Raw genomic sequence first — 14,277 nt, forward strand, 5'->3', positions numbered from 1 at the left:
GGGAGCCCTGTCCATGGCCCTCTGGGATCTGAACTGCCAGGGAACAAAGGGTGGCTGGCAAGGGGCGTGGCCACACTCAAAGCCAGGCTGGCTCTCCCCGCCCAAGTGACCCCTAGCTCTGGCACGACAGGCCCAGCGCCAAGCTCAGGGCTCAGGGAGCACAAGGCAGCTGAACTCTCGGGAAATGGGGATGCAGGCACACCTATGCACACATACACACATGCACAAGCCCGCACACAACATGCACACACATGCTCACACACACACAGACACACACGGAAATGGGGATGCAGACACACCTATGCATGCATACATACACACAAACACAAGCCTGCACACACGTGAACACACACACATGCACATACATGCAACACACATGCACTCACACACACCTATGCACGCACCAGCCTGCACACGCATGCATACACGTGCCCCCCACACACACACATGCATGTGTGCACACATGCTCACACACACGGAAACGGGAATGCAGACACACCTATGCATGCACACACGCATACAAACACAAGCCTGCACACACACGCACACACACTCAACACACATGCACCCACACACACACACCTATGCACGCACCAGCCCACACACACATGTATGTACGCACACATGCTCACACACACACATGTACTCACACACGCGCACGCACACATCAATCAGCACTCGGGACACAGCGCCCACAGCGTGTGCATTACTGACACGCGTGGGAAAAGGCCTGACAGGCGTGGAATTCGGGTCATGAAAACATGCAGGGCTCCAGGCGGGAGCCCGAGTCAACCTTTCTTCTCGTTGTGAGAGAACAGAGGGAAAAGACAACCACCACCAATCCAGGGAGGCGGAAGCCACAGCTTCCCACCGCAGACCTGAGCGCCGGCCTGAGCTGAGGAGCGTCAGCCTGGCGGGGCTGTGCCCAGCTGCCTGGACAGACACGGCCCCGCCCCCACCCCCAGCCAGTGGGCACACAGGGACGCTAACAGCCGGCCCAGGGCGCCTGCCAATACCCAGTGTGCCCTGCTGGCCAGCCAGGCAGAATAGGCAGAATCAATCAGCTGCCGCCGCCGGCTGTGACCGTCTCCTCTGCCCCGTGACCTTCCTCTGCCCCCTCTCCGACAGACGATGGCCGATGGCCGTGCAGACAGGGAGGCCATGGACGCGATGTTCCAGGGGAGGGAGACAAGTCCTCACTTCAACAGTATCCATCCTCTCTCCTGACGCTGGGGGTCAGGGAGCACAGGGGCCTGCCTCAATCCCCCCCAGTCGCCCCGCCCACCCTCCACCCTCAGCTGCAGAACGACGGGGCCTGAGCCATCGCTAACCACCAGAGCAGGGGACAGGGGACAGCATCCAAGGTCTGAGGGGCAGAGGAGAAAGGCGAGGCTGGGACCAGAGAGCTAGGACAGCGGGAAGGCGCTTTCCCGCACACGCTGCACCATGTTTGATCCTCGTTGGGTCCCTTGAGCCTTCCGTGAGTGATCCCTGAGCACCACCTGGTGCAGCCCAAAAAGGGAAGGAAAGAAGGGATGGAGGGATGGATGGAGGGAGGGAGGGAGGGAAGGAGGGAGGGAGGGAGGAAAGGAAGGCTTCAGATGCCACTAGATGCCCAAGGAGAAGAGCACCTACCCCTCGCCACTTCCAAAAGCCAAAGCCTAAAGACTTTGTGCCTCAGATTAACCCTGTTCCTGCCCTGGAGGCCGCCAATCCTGCACAAAGCTTCCAAGCATGGCCCAAGAACCTGGAGTAGGGGCTGGAGCAATAGCACAGTGGATAGGGCGCTTGCCTTGCACGCAGCCGACCTGGGTTTAATTCCCAGCATCCCATAGGGTCCCCCGAGCACCACCAGGAGTAATTCCTGAGTGCAGAGCCAGGAGGAACCCCTGAGCATCCCCGGGTGTGACCCAAAAAGAAAAAAAAAAAAGCTGGCGTGGCAGCTTTGCCTGCGGGAGCCCAGGGTTCAATTCCAAGGTGCACCCCCAGGTGTTGCCCAAAGCCAAGCAGAGAATTGTTTTCACCCTCCTCACGGAGTTACCACAAGTTCTCCCCCACTTGATCCCAGCACCCCAGGACTCCCCAACATTATTTCCCAAAAGCCCAGGCTCTCCCAGGCCTTCCGGCCTCTGCTTCTGACCCCTCCACACGCACCCCAGCCCTGAGCTGCTCCTTCACCTTCAAGGCCCTAGTCAGAGGTCACCTGCTAGCCACGGCCGCCCCGTCTCCCATATCTAAGCGGGCAGCCAATCCTCCTCTGACTGCCCCCACGGATGGCTACTCATGCCATGTCCTATGGTCACCCTGTTCCCACTGCACCCCTCCACCAGGCGGCGCGTCTCCGGCGTCCAAAGCGTCACTCCTGGTGGGGTCCCCTGTCGACCCCGAGGCAGCACCCTGAGGCAGGCGTGCCTTGGAGCCGAGGGAGACACTGCCCGTCACTGGTCAGGGAGAGCCCAGAGCATCGGAAAACAAGGCGTGCTCTGGGGACCAGGAAGGAGCACACTGGTCAGAACGCCCGACCTGGCCTCTGTTCCCGGCACCGCTGGGTACAGCCCTGGTAGCCCCCAGCAATGCCAAGGTTCCCCTTCCAGCTCCTCAGGGCCCAAGCACCAAGCAGTACCTCCAGCCCAGTGGGCTGAGAAGCACCAGTGGGAAACCACCCTCTCCCCCAGACTCCCTGAGCACCATCTTGGGAGGGCCCCTCCCCCAGAAAACAAAGATGTGTTTTGAATCCTCCAAGACCCAGCGTGTCGGGACAGCCGGGAAGAGGAGGTGGGAGCCCCCTTGTCCCATGGTTCAGGGGCCGGCGCCCAGCGTCTCTGCTCCTGGCTGCCTCTTTCTTACCTGCCCTGTGCAGACGCAGCGCCTCCAGGATGTGGGATCCCGCCAGCTGCACCCTCAATGCGGGGATGTCCGCGGGCGGGGGCCCGGCTGTGTCCCCGCAGGGCTGTGACGGGGCGGAAGGTGAGGGCCGCGGCCCGGGCACCAGGCAGTGGATGAAATGCAACTGGGACTTCCTGAGCACGTGGGTCAGCGCGTCCTGGAAGGGGCAGGTGGGGGGAAGTGTCAGCCTGACTGTCCCAGGACAAGTCAGACCGGGGTCTGGGTTCCCGCGGACATTCCTCCTGTCCGGCCTGGGTTTCGGAGGGGGGAAACCCCTGGATCTCTTATCTCACCCCGGGGTTCTCTCATCAACAGCCTGACAGGTACCTAAAACCTTCCTAACAGCCCTGTCGTGAGAGAGGGGAAACTGAGGGCAGCGGCAGATACAGACCAGGGCAAGGGAGAGGGCTGATGTGCCCCCAGCCCAACCCATGTGCATTTCCCCAACTCCTTCCCGCCATCCTGCCGGACTCTCAGCCCATTGCAACCAGAATCTGAATGTCTAGGACAGTCTCCGTCGGTGCTGGGTCCACCGTCTGCACCCACAAGGGGCTCATCATCCCAAAGAACAGGACTAGGGGGCCGAGCTGGCCAGCTGGGTGTCTCCTGGTAGTTCCTGTGGTCTCCCAGAGGCCCTCGGCTCATTGCCCAGGGGCTGAGCTGGGCCTGGCAGGATCAGCTGGGGGGAGACTGTGGCCAGGAAGCCTGACTGCTCTGGGGCCTGAGGTCAGTGCTTGTCCCTCGGGGCTCAGAGGCTGCTGTGAGAAGCCCCTCAGGACGACGGGTGCACACGGGGGGCGGGGGACATGACAGGAAAAGGGGTGCAGAGAGGGAGGACAGGAAACATGGGGTTCTCATGACAGGAGGAGGGGGAGAATGTGCGAGAAAGGGGCATGCGGAGGGTCTCATGGTGGGAGAAGGGGTGCATGGAGGGGAGATAAGGAGGACAGGGGCCCTTCACAGGAGGAGGGGTGGTGGGAAGGATGGAGCACACATTGGGGGGGGGTCCCATGGTGGGAGAAGGGGTACCGGGAGGGATGATGAGGCACACTGGGGTCTCATGATTGGAGGAGGGGGTGTGGGGCGCACAGGGGGGTCTCGACAGGAGGAGGAGTGCGAGAGGGAGGACGGGGCTCACGGGGGTCTCATGACGGGGGAGGGGGTGGGGCCCCACGCACCATCTGCAGCTGGACCTGCGCGCAGGACGCTCTCCTCCTCACGGCGGACGGGCCGCGGGCGAACGTCCTCCTCAGGGCACAGCCCCGCTGGAGGGCCTGCTGGGAGGTGCCGTCCAGGCCGGCCAGGGCGCGGCACACAGGCGGCAGCTTGGCCCGGCCCTGGAACAGACTCCTGAGCTCCTCCCTGCGGGCAGGAGGGGAAGAGGAGAACAGAGGGGTCTGCAATGAAGACCCCCACTAGCTGACTCTTCTGCGCCCAGGGTTCCAGCCCACCCGCACCCCCAAAGCACAGCACCCCTCTGCTCCCCCTGCTCCTGGCCCCAGAAGCCTTTGCTGGTAACACTGGCTGGCTCTGTGCCACTCCCGATTGGGGACGGGCTGGTTGCCGCAAGGGCCTCCGTGAACCCCAGCCCCCTGCAAGGCCAGGGGGCATTTGTGCTGACCCCCATCCCACCCCCCACACTCAGAGAGTCTGAGACCAGCCCCTGCCCCCCGGGAGCCACCCTCTGATTCAGGTGAAAGGCTGAATTCTGCATCCCAGAATGGGGCCGACACCCCAAGAAGTTCTGGCACCTGGGGTCCCCCTGCCCCATTCCCCCCACCAGGGCACAAAGCCAACTCCCAGCACAGCCTAGAAATCCAGGCCACGCCCCAGCAGCTGCCCTCAAGGGTCCTCACTAACCATCTCCCTCCACGTACTGCCCGACTGCCCAGACACTTGGGGATGGGGGGGACAGTGGCTCTAAGCTGGTCGAGGGCACAGTCGGACCCCTCTTCTCCCCCTGACATCAGCATCTTGGGAGGATGTCTGGGAGCCCCCTGGAAGCTGGGGAAGGGAGAGGCTTCTTCCTATCGTAGGACACGCCGGCGCTGGACGGACCTGGGCAGCCTGTCCATGAAGCAGAGCCTTGCTGCGCACGAAGCAGGTGGTCCCTGGGCTGGGAAAGGCACCGCGGGCTTCACAGCCCCCCACGTCCTCCCTCTGCGGCGACCAGCCACACTGATGGGGCCTCCTGAACACACCCACGCGGGGCCCCAGAGGCCACGGGCCCAGGGTGCCACAGCAGGGCTTCCCTGACTCAGTCGGTCCCTCGTCAGCTCAGCATCCTCCCTGGGCTTCTCAGAGGGTGGGTGGAGCCTCAGTCCTCAGGCTGCTTAGACAGGACAGAAGCCGCCCCCTTGCGCCCCTGTTCACCCCAGAGCACGTCTCCCTTGCTTCTCTCTGCGTTTCTCTGGGGAAGCCCCGTTCTCTCCTAAACACACACTTCTCTCCCCTCGCGTCTTTCTAAAAGTTTCAATAAAAACTGTCTTGCCTCACAAAGAGAGGGGGAGAGAGAGAGAGTGAGAGAGGAGAGAGAGAGGAGAGAGAGGAGAGAGGAGAGAAAGAGAGAGAAGGAAAGGAAAGAAGGAAGGAAGGAAAGAGGGAGGGAGGGGGAGGGAGGGAGGGAGGAAAGGAGGGAAGGAGGGAGGGAGGGAGGGAGGGAGGGAGGGAGGGAGGGAGGGAGGGAGGGAGAAAGGAAAGAAGGAAGGAAGGAAGGAAGGAAGGAAGGAAGGAAGGAAGGAAGGAGGGAGGGAGGGAGGGAGGGAGGGGAGGGAGGGAGGGAGGGAGAGAGAGAAAGAAAGAAAGAAAGAAAGAAAGAAAGAAAGAAAGAAAGAAAGAAAGAGAGAGAGAGACCCAGGGTGGGGGGTGATGAAGGCAGACAGGGACAGGCTGACTCTGACATGCTCCCATCACCGCCTACAGCACTGCACCGTAGCACTGTCCTCCCGTTGTTCATCGATTTGTTCGAGCGGGCCCAGTAACGTCTCCATTGTTGTTACTGCATTTGTGTGTGACTTTGTTGTTACTGTGTTTGGCATATCGAATATGCCAGGGGAGGCTTGCCAGGCTTTGCCGTGCGGGCGAGATACTCTCGATAGCTTGCTGGGCTCTAACTCAGCATTTTTGTGGTGGAGGAAGCAACGCCCAACACTAAACACAGGAGCCAGGAGGGTAACTGCAGGCACCCGGGATGCAGAGGGCTGCTTAGCTGCAGGGTGTGACTGGGGTCCCAGCTGTGCTCAGCACCCCTCCTTAGTGTCTCCCAATGTGCATAAACACACACACACACACACACACACACACACACACACACACACACACACGACACTCGCTCCCTCTGCAGGAACCGCGGGAACCGCACCCCTCTGAGGCAGTCAGCCCACTCTGCCTGGTTCTCCAGGGATCACTTGGACCTGAGTTATGTCCTGCTTCCACCACTTTTTTTTAAATCCTTTGTGATCAAAGCAGAACTGCTTCCTGCTCTGGTGCCTTGCCTCATTTTTCTTATCTGTAAACTGGGGCCAAGAGCACCTAAGAAAAGAGCTGACCGCAGGCTAGGTGCACGGTAGAGGGTCTGGAGCTGTGGTTTTCCCATGCTCACGCCCCCTCCAGGCCCTCCTCGGGGCTCTCCCCCTCCTCAACTCCAAGCTCTGCCCCTGCAGGCTTCCTGCTGTGAACTGGGGCCAAAGGCTGCAGACGAGCGTGCACGTACACGTGTGGGCATGACACGTCTGTCTCCATGCACGAAGGCACACAGTGCCCTTTCCCAGTAACTCGGAACCTCCACTGGCACGTGTGCTGAGAGCCACAGGGGAGGCAGTGAGCATTTTTAAGGCTACAGAACGTTATCAATTTGGTTTTACGGCCCCCTCGTTTGTGGAGGTCCATAAAAGTTGTTCCAGTCACATCATCCCGCAGACACTTAGCGAGAGGCACGAAGCCAGAAGTCACGGCGCTGTGCTTCTGTTTCTCCTTGGCTGGACTCCCGCGGGCGGCCCCCCAGGGACAGGGCCGAGCTGCGAATGCAGCACTGCCACGTCACTGGAGATGCAGGGAACAGTGGGCCGGGCCCTCTAACTCCCAGCTGCTACATGCCCTGCCTGGATGGGGAGGAATCGCCCCCGCCCCGTGCCTGAGAGCCCTTTGGCCTGTCCCCAGCCCTGGCCTGCTCACCTCTGTGAGTGCTGCAGAATCTGGGGGGCTTCCAGGGCCGAGAGGTTGGGCTTGGCCCGGTGGAGCCAGCCCGTGAGGTCATAGCGTACAGGGTCCTGTCCCAGCTGGTGGGAGAGCTCGAACTGGAGGGGCTGCTCACACATCCGGAGCGCTGAAGTTCCTGAAAGTAGATGTCGGGCAGGATGTCACTGCAATGGCAACGTTGCTGAAAACACTTCCGGAGAGGTCCAGCGGATCGAGCCACACGCCTCACCGCCTGCACGGTGCCTCTGCATCACTTCCGAAGAGGGTTGGTGGGTTCTTTCATCCAGGATATCTTCCCCAAACCCCAGATATTCTTACTGCATAGATTTTTTTTTTTTTTTTTGCTTTTTGGGTCACAGGAGTTACTCCTGACCCATGCACCAAGGGATTATTCCTGGCGGTGCTCAGGGGACCATATGGGATGCTGGGAATTGAATCTGGGTCGGCCGCATGCAAGGCAAATGCCCCTCCCCGCTGTGCTATTGCTCCAGCCCCATGCATAGACTCTTTTGTGAATTCTTTAAGTCCAGGATATCTTCCCCAAACCCCCAGATATTCTTACTGCATAGACTCTTCTGTGTGTGTGTGTGTTTTTTTTTTGCAGTGCCGGGGATGGAATTCAGGGCCTTTCACGCACCAAGCAAGCACCCCAACACATACCCAGTCCAGTGGACAGCAGGAAAGCATAGAATATTTTTGTCATCCCTGTGTACCACTGGGGCTATTCACGTTTTCTTTAAAGGACCTCACATTTTCCAGGGTGAAACCATTTATCAAGTGGCTCAGGACGTGGCTCATCAATAAAGCACCCGCCACACATACGTGAAGTCCTGGGGCTCCATCCCCGGCACCCACCAAAAAAAAAAAAAAACCAGACTCTCTTGCTGGTTTAGTGCACAAGTGATATTCATGAAAATAAACGGTTATTCCATTTTCAAAAATATTCACGTGCCACCTCTAATCTTCTGTGAAATCAATGCAAACAGACTCCGGGAGTGTGTGCAGATGTCTGGTTAGAAGGCACAGGGTGGGAAATGGACCAGCGGGATGGGGAGACTTCAGCTCAGATCCTCACCTTCTCACTGCCACTGAAATCCCAGAACCTGTCTCCTCTTTGGTAAGGTTTTGGTTTTCGGTTTTTGTTTTTTTTTGTTTGTTTGTTTTTTGGTTTTTGGGTCACACCCAGCAATGCTAAGAGATTACTCCTGGCTATGCACTCAGGAATCACTCCTGGCAATACTTGGGGGACCCTACTGGATGCCAGGAATCGAACCTGGATCAGCCATGTGCAAGGCAAATGCCCTCCCTGCTGTACAGTTGCTTCAGCTGTTGTTCTGTTTCCTAGGGTCATTCCCAGAGATTCTCAGGACTTCCTCCTGGCTCTGCACTCAGTGGTCACTCCTGGCAGAATTGGGAGGACCTTGTGGGGTGCTGGGGACTGAATATGGGTCAGCTGCATGCAAGGCAAGTGTCCTGCGTGCTGTACACAGCTCTGGGCCCTCCTCAGTCAACTGAGGATGCAAGGACACACTCCTGTTCAGCTGGCACGGGATTGCAAACAGTGTCAGCCTGGTACCTGACCTGTACCCATGGCCTACCTGGCAGCCATGGGTACCCCTCTCAGTACCTGAGCTGCCTGTGACCTGAGGACACCGCGAGTACAGTTCTATCTCCCCCATGCTCAGTATCCCCCGCGCCCAGAAGGACACCTGGGCGTCCCAGCAGAGGGAGCAAATGAACGGAAGAAGGACCGTGTGCTGGCACACAGAAGCAAGAGCATGTGGCCCTGTGCTCTGTGCTCGCTTCTCTCTGATCTTTCTGCAACTCTCCATTCTGTCCTCTTGTTCCATCTCTCCCCTCCCCTTCCCTCTGGGCTCAACTTAGACCCTCTCTAGGACCGTGGACCAGGAATGTCCCCTCTGATCCTTGGCACACACGAGGATGATGAACCGGAAAGGAGAAACCACACGCAGGTCAGCGCCATGGGGCCCTGAATCGATCCCCACGGACGGGGCTCCCCCAGCACAGCCAGGCACAGCCCGAGGGATCTCTGGGCCCCTCTAGGGCTGCCATGCTGGCCCCCAAAACTGTTGGGTTGAAGCAGCGCCACCAATGAACGGGTCATTCTCATTGCCGCCAGCACCCTGGGCTCCCTGTGCATGGCCTAAAAGGACGAGCAATGAATGAAGAGTATTTCAAGCAGGTGGCTGCACTGAGCATTTCTTCCTTGACCTGCAGGCCGCCAGAAGCTAGCTCCCAGGCTGGACTCCACCTCCCACCCTGCCCTTCATGGGGGGGGGGGGTCCCTTACCTTCTTCGGCCCCCACTCTGCTCTTCTCAAAGGCCGCCCGGAGGCGCTCGAGCACTGCACCGTCACTGGAGCCCTCCACGCGGACCTCCTCGTCCAGGACCCAGAACAGGCCCGCGGGGGCCTCAGCATCTCCTCCAGCAGGTCGGCGGATCTGGGTGGGCACAGGGAGAGTCCAGAGACATTGAGGGATCCCGATCCCCCCCCACAGAGGTGATCTCAGGGGCTCAGGGGACTCAAGAGCCAATGATCCGACCAGCATCCAGGTTCCTATTCACCCCCGCGCTGCCACCTACTCCCCCCATAACGCGGCACGCTGCCCACAAAACTACCATTGTCCATTGTCCCAGCCTTGCTTCCCGAGACTGTGTGGCCGAGACAAAAACACTGGCCCTCTCTGAGCCCCATTTGCGCTGATGCCAAGCGAATATGAGCAGTTGACCAGGAGAAGCGAGGTCAATGTGTTGAGTCCAGACACCTCCACCCGTCCGCAGCAGGCCTCCCTGAACAGGGCCGCACAGAGAAGGGCTAATTCCAGCCACAGCCCTTCCTCTTAGAAGACTTTGTGCTTTCATAAACTAAAACCTACCTTGAAAGCACTTTAAAATGAATAAATAAATTATATACACATCTATCTATCTATATCTATATGTATATGTATATATATACATATATCTTATTATCTCATTCTTGCTTTGGACAAACCGGCAGGCTACCGAATGTAACCTGCCCACATGGCAGAGTCTAGCAAAGTCCCCGTGGCGTACCCAATATGACAAATACCAGTAACAATGATGGGTCTCATTCTCCAACGTCCGAAAGAGCCTTGAATATGGCACTTTTTAAAAATCTCAGGGCTAGAACGAAGGAGACGTTACTGGGGCCTGCTCGAGGCAATCGACGAACAACAGGATGGTCGTGATCGTAATCGTGATATACACACATCTATATGCGGTCCAAGAATGTTCCAGAGAAGATAAACTTGGTTTCACAGCACAGACATGGAACCTTTTCAATCCAGCCTGGTCCTCAGCACTCTCCCAGGCAATCCCCAAGCCCCCCATATGTAGTGGCAGAGAGGACCCGGGTTGGCATAACCAAGTGGCCCTAGGGACTTGTGATGTGTCCAGTGACCGCTGAATCTCTCTTGGGAGGGGACTCCTCCCAGAAAGGAGGCATTTCTGTGCCCCAACCATCACAACCACTCAGCCACACAGGACCCCTGCTCACCTCTAAGTTGGCAGCTACTGGTTCACTGGGCTCAGAGGCCCCGAGAAGGAGGGGTGCCACCTTCACATGCAGGAGGGGAGACCGGAGCCAAGCTCAGAGACCCTGAGGCTCCCCCTCAGCCTTGAGACCTTGACCAGAGTCAAAGCCCACAGCCAGCTGCCCACCAGCAACCCCGAGGGTCCCAGGCCCTGCCCTCCTCATCCTGCCGGGGTGGGCGTCCTTCACACCAGCCCCTCTCGGCCAGGAGAAGAGACCAGGGTGGGCCAGCGAGAAGGAATAAGGAAGGGACACTCATGGGGGTCCAATTAGAAGATTCTGGAGGCCAAGGCCCCTGCCAGCTGCTCCATGAGCCAGCTCATTCACACCCCCCCACAAGCCCCCATGGGAGCAGGACGAAAGGGGGTACCAAGAGGTCAAAGGACATGCCCAGGCCAGCAAGAACCCCATCCCCTGCCCAGAGCCCAGGAGGAGATGGTGCCCCAAGATTTCTTCTTCCCCGGGTCTTGCAGGCTGGGCGCCAACCCCAGTGATTTTCGGGGTCCCAGAGAGAGAACGTAGAGAACTCGTGGCCGAGAGACGAGACCTATGGGGTGTCCAGGAAAGAGGCGGAAGACTGAGGGTAGCGGACCCCCTGTTACCTGGGAGGGGATCAGATCCACAACGGCCACCGAAGTCCCGGGGGACGTCTCAGGGGGCTCAAAGGACACAGGGATGCCTTCCTGGAAAGTCACAGGGGTTCAACGTTAGTTCCCGTTTGGGCTTAGCTGAGAAGAAAAACTTCTTCTTTTTTCCTTTTCCATGGAAAAAGGAAGGAGGACTTGCCACCTGCCTGCACCTTTCCTAAATTATTCCCTAAATGGTAGTAAAACAGACAGAGCAGAAAAATGGACCGTTTTTCACCATTTTTTAAAAATATATATGTGCACTAAGTTCTTTCACACCACAGCACTGCCATCTCCGCCATCCCTCCCAGATCCCTATTTACTTGGATAATGGGGCACCCCCTAAACAAACCCCCTCTGCCACCCACCAGCCCTAGCGATGGCCCTTCCACTTCCTGCCTCTCCACATTGGGCTACTCGGCAAGTTGCAGATAATAGAATCAGAGACTGTCCGTCTTCTTGCATCTGGTTGACTCTGAGACTAGTCAAGGCTCATACTCATCGTCACGTGGTCACAACAGCCTTCTCTTGTCCTGATGGCCCGTGGTTGGGCCAGACTACATGTGTCTGTCTGTCCATCCTTTCACAAACACTCGAGCTATTCTCGTCAACACCCTGTTGCCAATTATTTTGGGGAGACACCCGGAAGGGGCATTGTTGGGTCACCCAGGTTTCATTTCTTTGAACAAACGCCCTCCTGGTTTTTTTCACCAAAGCCGTGTCACGTTGTTTTCCTCCGGGCCGTTTCTCCCGCCTTGCGCCCACACTCGCGGCCTTCTGAGCTGTTTGGTTTTTGCTGTTGCTGTTTTGCATTTTTCCCCCTTTTGTAATAGCTGCTACTCTAATGGGTATGAAGTGGCCCGTCCTTGGGTTCTGATTTGCGTTTCCTTTAGTGACCAAGTAGAGTGTCTTTTCATAGGCCTGTTGGGCAGCTGTGTGTCTTCTTCGGAGAAACGTCTCCTCGGCTCCTTTGCCCACTTTTCCACTCCTCCATTTACTGAGTGCTTTGTTTGAAGCATTGCCCTTTGGCTTTGGCACGAGAGGTGGGGCGGCCTCCTGCTCCCTGTGCCCACTCATCCTGCCCGGCCATCATGGTGAGGGTTTTGTTGTTGTTGTTTTGCTTTTTTGGTCACACCCAGCAATGCTCAGGGGTTCCTCCTGGCTCTGCACTCAGGAGTTACTCCTGGCGGTGCTTGGGGGACCATATGGGATGCCGGGGATCAAACCCAGGTCGGCCGCGTGCAAGGCAAACGCCCTACCCGCTGTGCTATCGTTCCGGCCCTCATGGTGAGGGTTTTAAGCAGGAACTGATAACCCAGACGAAACTCTCCTAGTTCTTCCACAGGAGACCAAGTACAGGCTGGGCTGATACCAGGGATAGGGGGGGTGGGGGTGGGGGCCAGCAGCCACAGTGGACAGTGACTATCCACAAACTGCAGTGACCCAGAATTCTGCTTTCACGAAGATCACGCCCTGAGCCTGGGATGGGTGGCAGAGGCACAGAACCCAGAAATGAAGGACCCCATCAGGACCACGGAGCACCCACCACCGAGCATCGCAGAGAGAAGCACACGGGGCCATGAGGAAAACGGCTGAGAGCCAAACTGTGCCCGGTGCGGGCTCAGAAACCAAGAGACACAAAAGCTGCAGAAACGGGTGAAAACACAGCAGATCCAGTGGTTGCCTCTGGGTTGCAGATGAAAGGAGAAGGCGTTTTCCGCCTCCTGACACTGAGACGCCCGGCTTGGTTTTCAACAAAGCATACGCATTACTCTGCTCATCAGAAATAAGTGAAATATTAGGGGATAAAATATGCCGGCTGCCACCACACACTGAAAGCCTAATACAGATTAGACTCTTCCCATCCTACTTCATGAAATGCACAAAATAGCTCCTTGAGGCGGAGCGCTGAAAATGATGATAAAAATAGCTCCAACCCTGCGTCCTCACTCTCTGCACAGAAATATTGCAGCTTCTCCCCGACAGCAACGGAAACTGATTTTCCTACCCTGGAGCCCTGGACGCAACTGTGGCCTGCGGGTTGCCATGGAGGGGACACTGCTCATCACTGATCTAGGCACGGGGACTTGCTGGAGGGAGGGTCATGGGGCAGAGGGACCCCCTCACCCAGGGCTGCCTGCACCGGCTCCTGGTCGGCTGAGCTCAAACCCATGAGCCAACCAGCCAAGACCATCAAGATACTCCTGCCCACGTTGGGCCACCCAGAAATACTCAGGCTATCCCAGCCAAGACCACAGAGAGTGTCCAGGCAACGCAGAAGCTCTGTGTGAACCCTAACCTGGGTTGTCTGAGGCCACTGTTGCTGGGTGGAGCTCAGATGTAGCATGAGGCACTGGATCAACAGCACAGCAGGTAGGGCATTTGCCTTGCATGCAGCCAACCCGGGTTTGATTCCCAGCTTCCCATATGATCCTCTGAGCACCGCCAGGGGTGATTCCTGAGTGCAGAGCCAAGAGTAACCCCTGTGCATCGCCGGGTGTGACCCAAAAAAAAGCAAAAAAATAAAAAGAAGTAGAATGAGTGTGGCAAGTGGTAGCTGATCCCAGAGGTTTCATGGGAGGAGGCAAGGGAGGAGACATGAGTCTGCCTGGTCAGCCAAGAACTGGACCTGGATAGCTGGGCATGCCTCCACCCCCCGATCCTCTGGAAATAGTTGCACCACCATTCATTCCCACATAGGGACTGAGGGCAGGAAGCAGCATAAGAAGGCAAGGAGGTCTGAGGAGACCCGGACTGCTTACAGGACTGAAGCCCATAAGACCTCAAGATAGACTGTCTTTTTTAAAAAATTTAATTTTATTTATTTATTTGCATTTTGGGTCACACCCAGCGATGCTCAGGGGTTACTCCTGGCTCTGTGCTCAGGAATTACTCCTGGCAGTGCTTGGGGGGCTCTATGGGATGCCAGGGATTGAATCCAGGTTGGCCGCATGCAAGGCAAAAGTCCTCCCCACTGTACTATCTCTAGCCCCA

The 14,277-nt window shown here is 57.6% G+C and overlaps 1 protein-coding gene across 1 annotated transcript in view; it reads right to left on the minus strand.

Moving 5' to 3' along the window:
* MYO18B (myosin XVIIIB) overlaps positions 1-14,277 on the minus strand; it is a gene marked incomplete at its 5' end in the record, with an annotated part of 197,630 nt that overhangs the window by 167,602 nt on the left and 15,751 nt on the right. The window contains 5 exons of the mRNA XM_056116572.1: positions 2,848-3,043; positions 4,065-4,248; positions 7,060-7,219; positions 9,395-9,545; positions 11,260-11,340. Of these exons, the coding sequence (XP_055972547.1) occupies positions 2,848-3,043; positions 4,065-4,248; positions 7,060-7,219; positions 9,395-9,545; positions 11,260-11,340 (772 nt within the window). The remainder of the gene's footprint in view (positions 1-2,847; positions 3,044-4,064; positions 4,249-7,059; positions 7,220-9,394; positions 9,546-11,259; positions 11,341-14,277) is intronic.

Source organism: Sorex fumeus, unplaced genomic scaffold, assembly GCF_029834395.1.
Source record: "Sorex fumeus unplaced genomic scaffold, SorFum_2.1 ptg000032l, whole genome shotgun sequence".
Lineage (NCBI taxonomy): Eukaryota > Metazoa > Chordata > Mammalia > Eulipotyphla > Soricidae > Sorex > Sorex fumeus.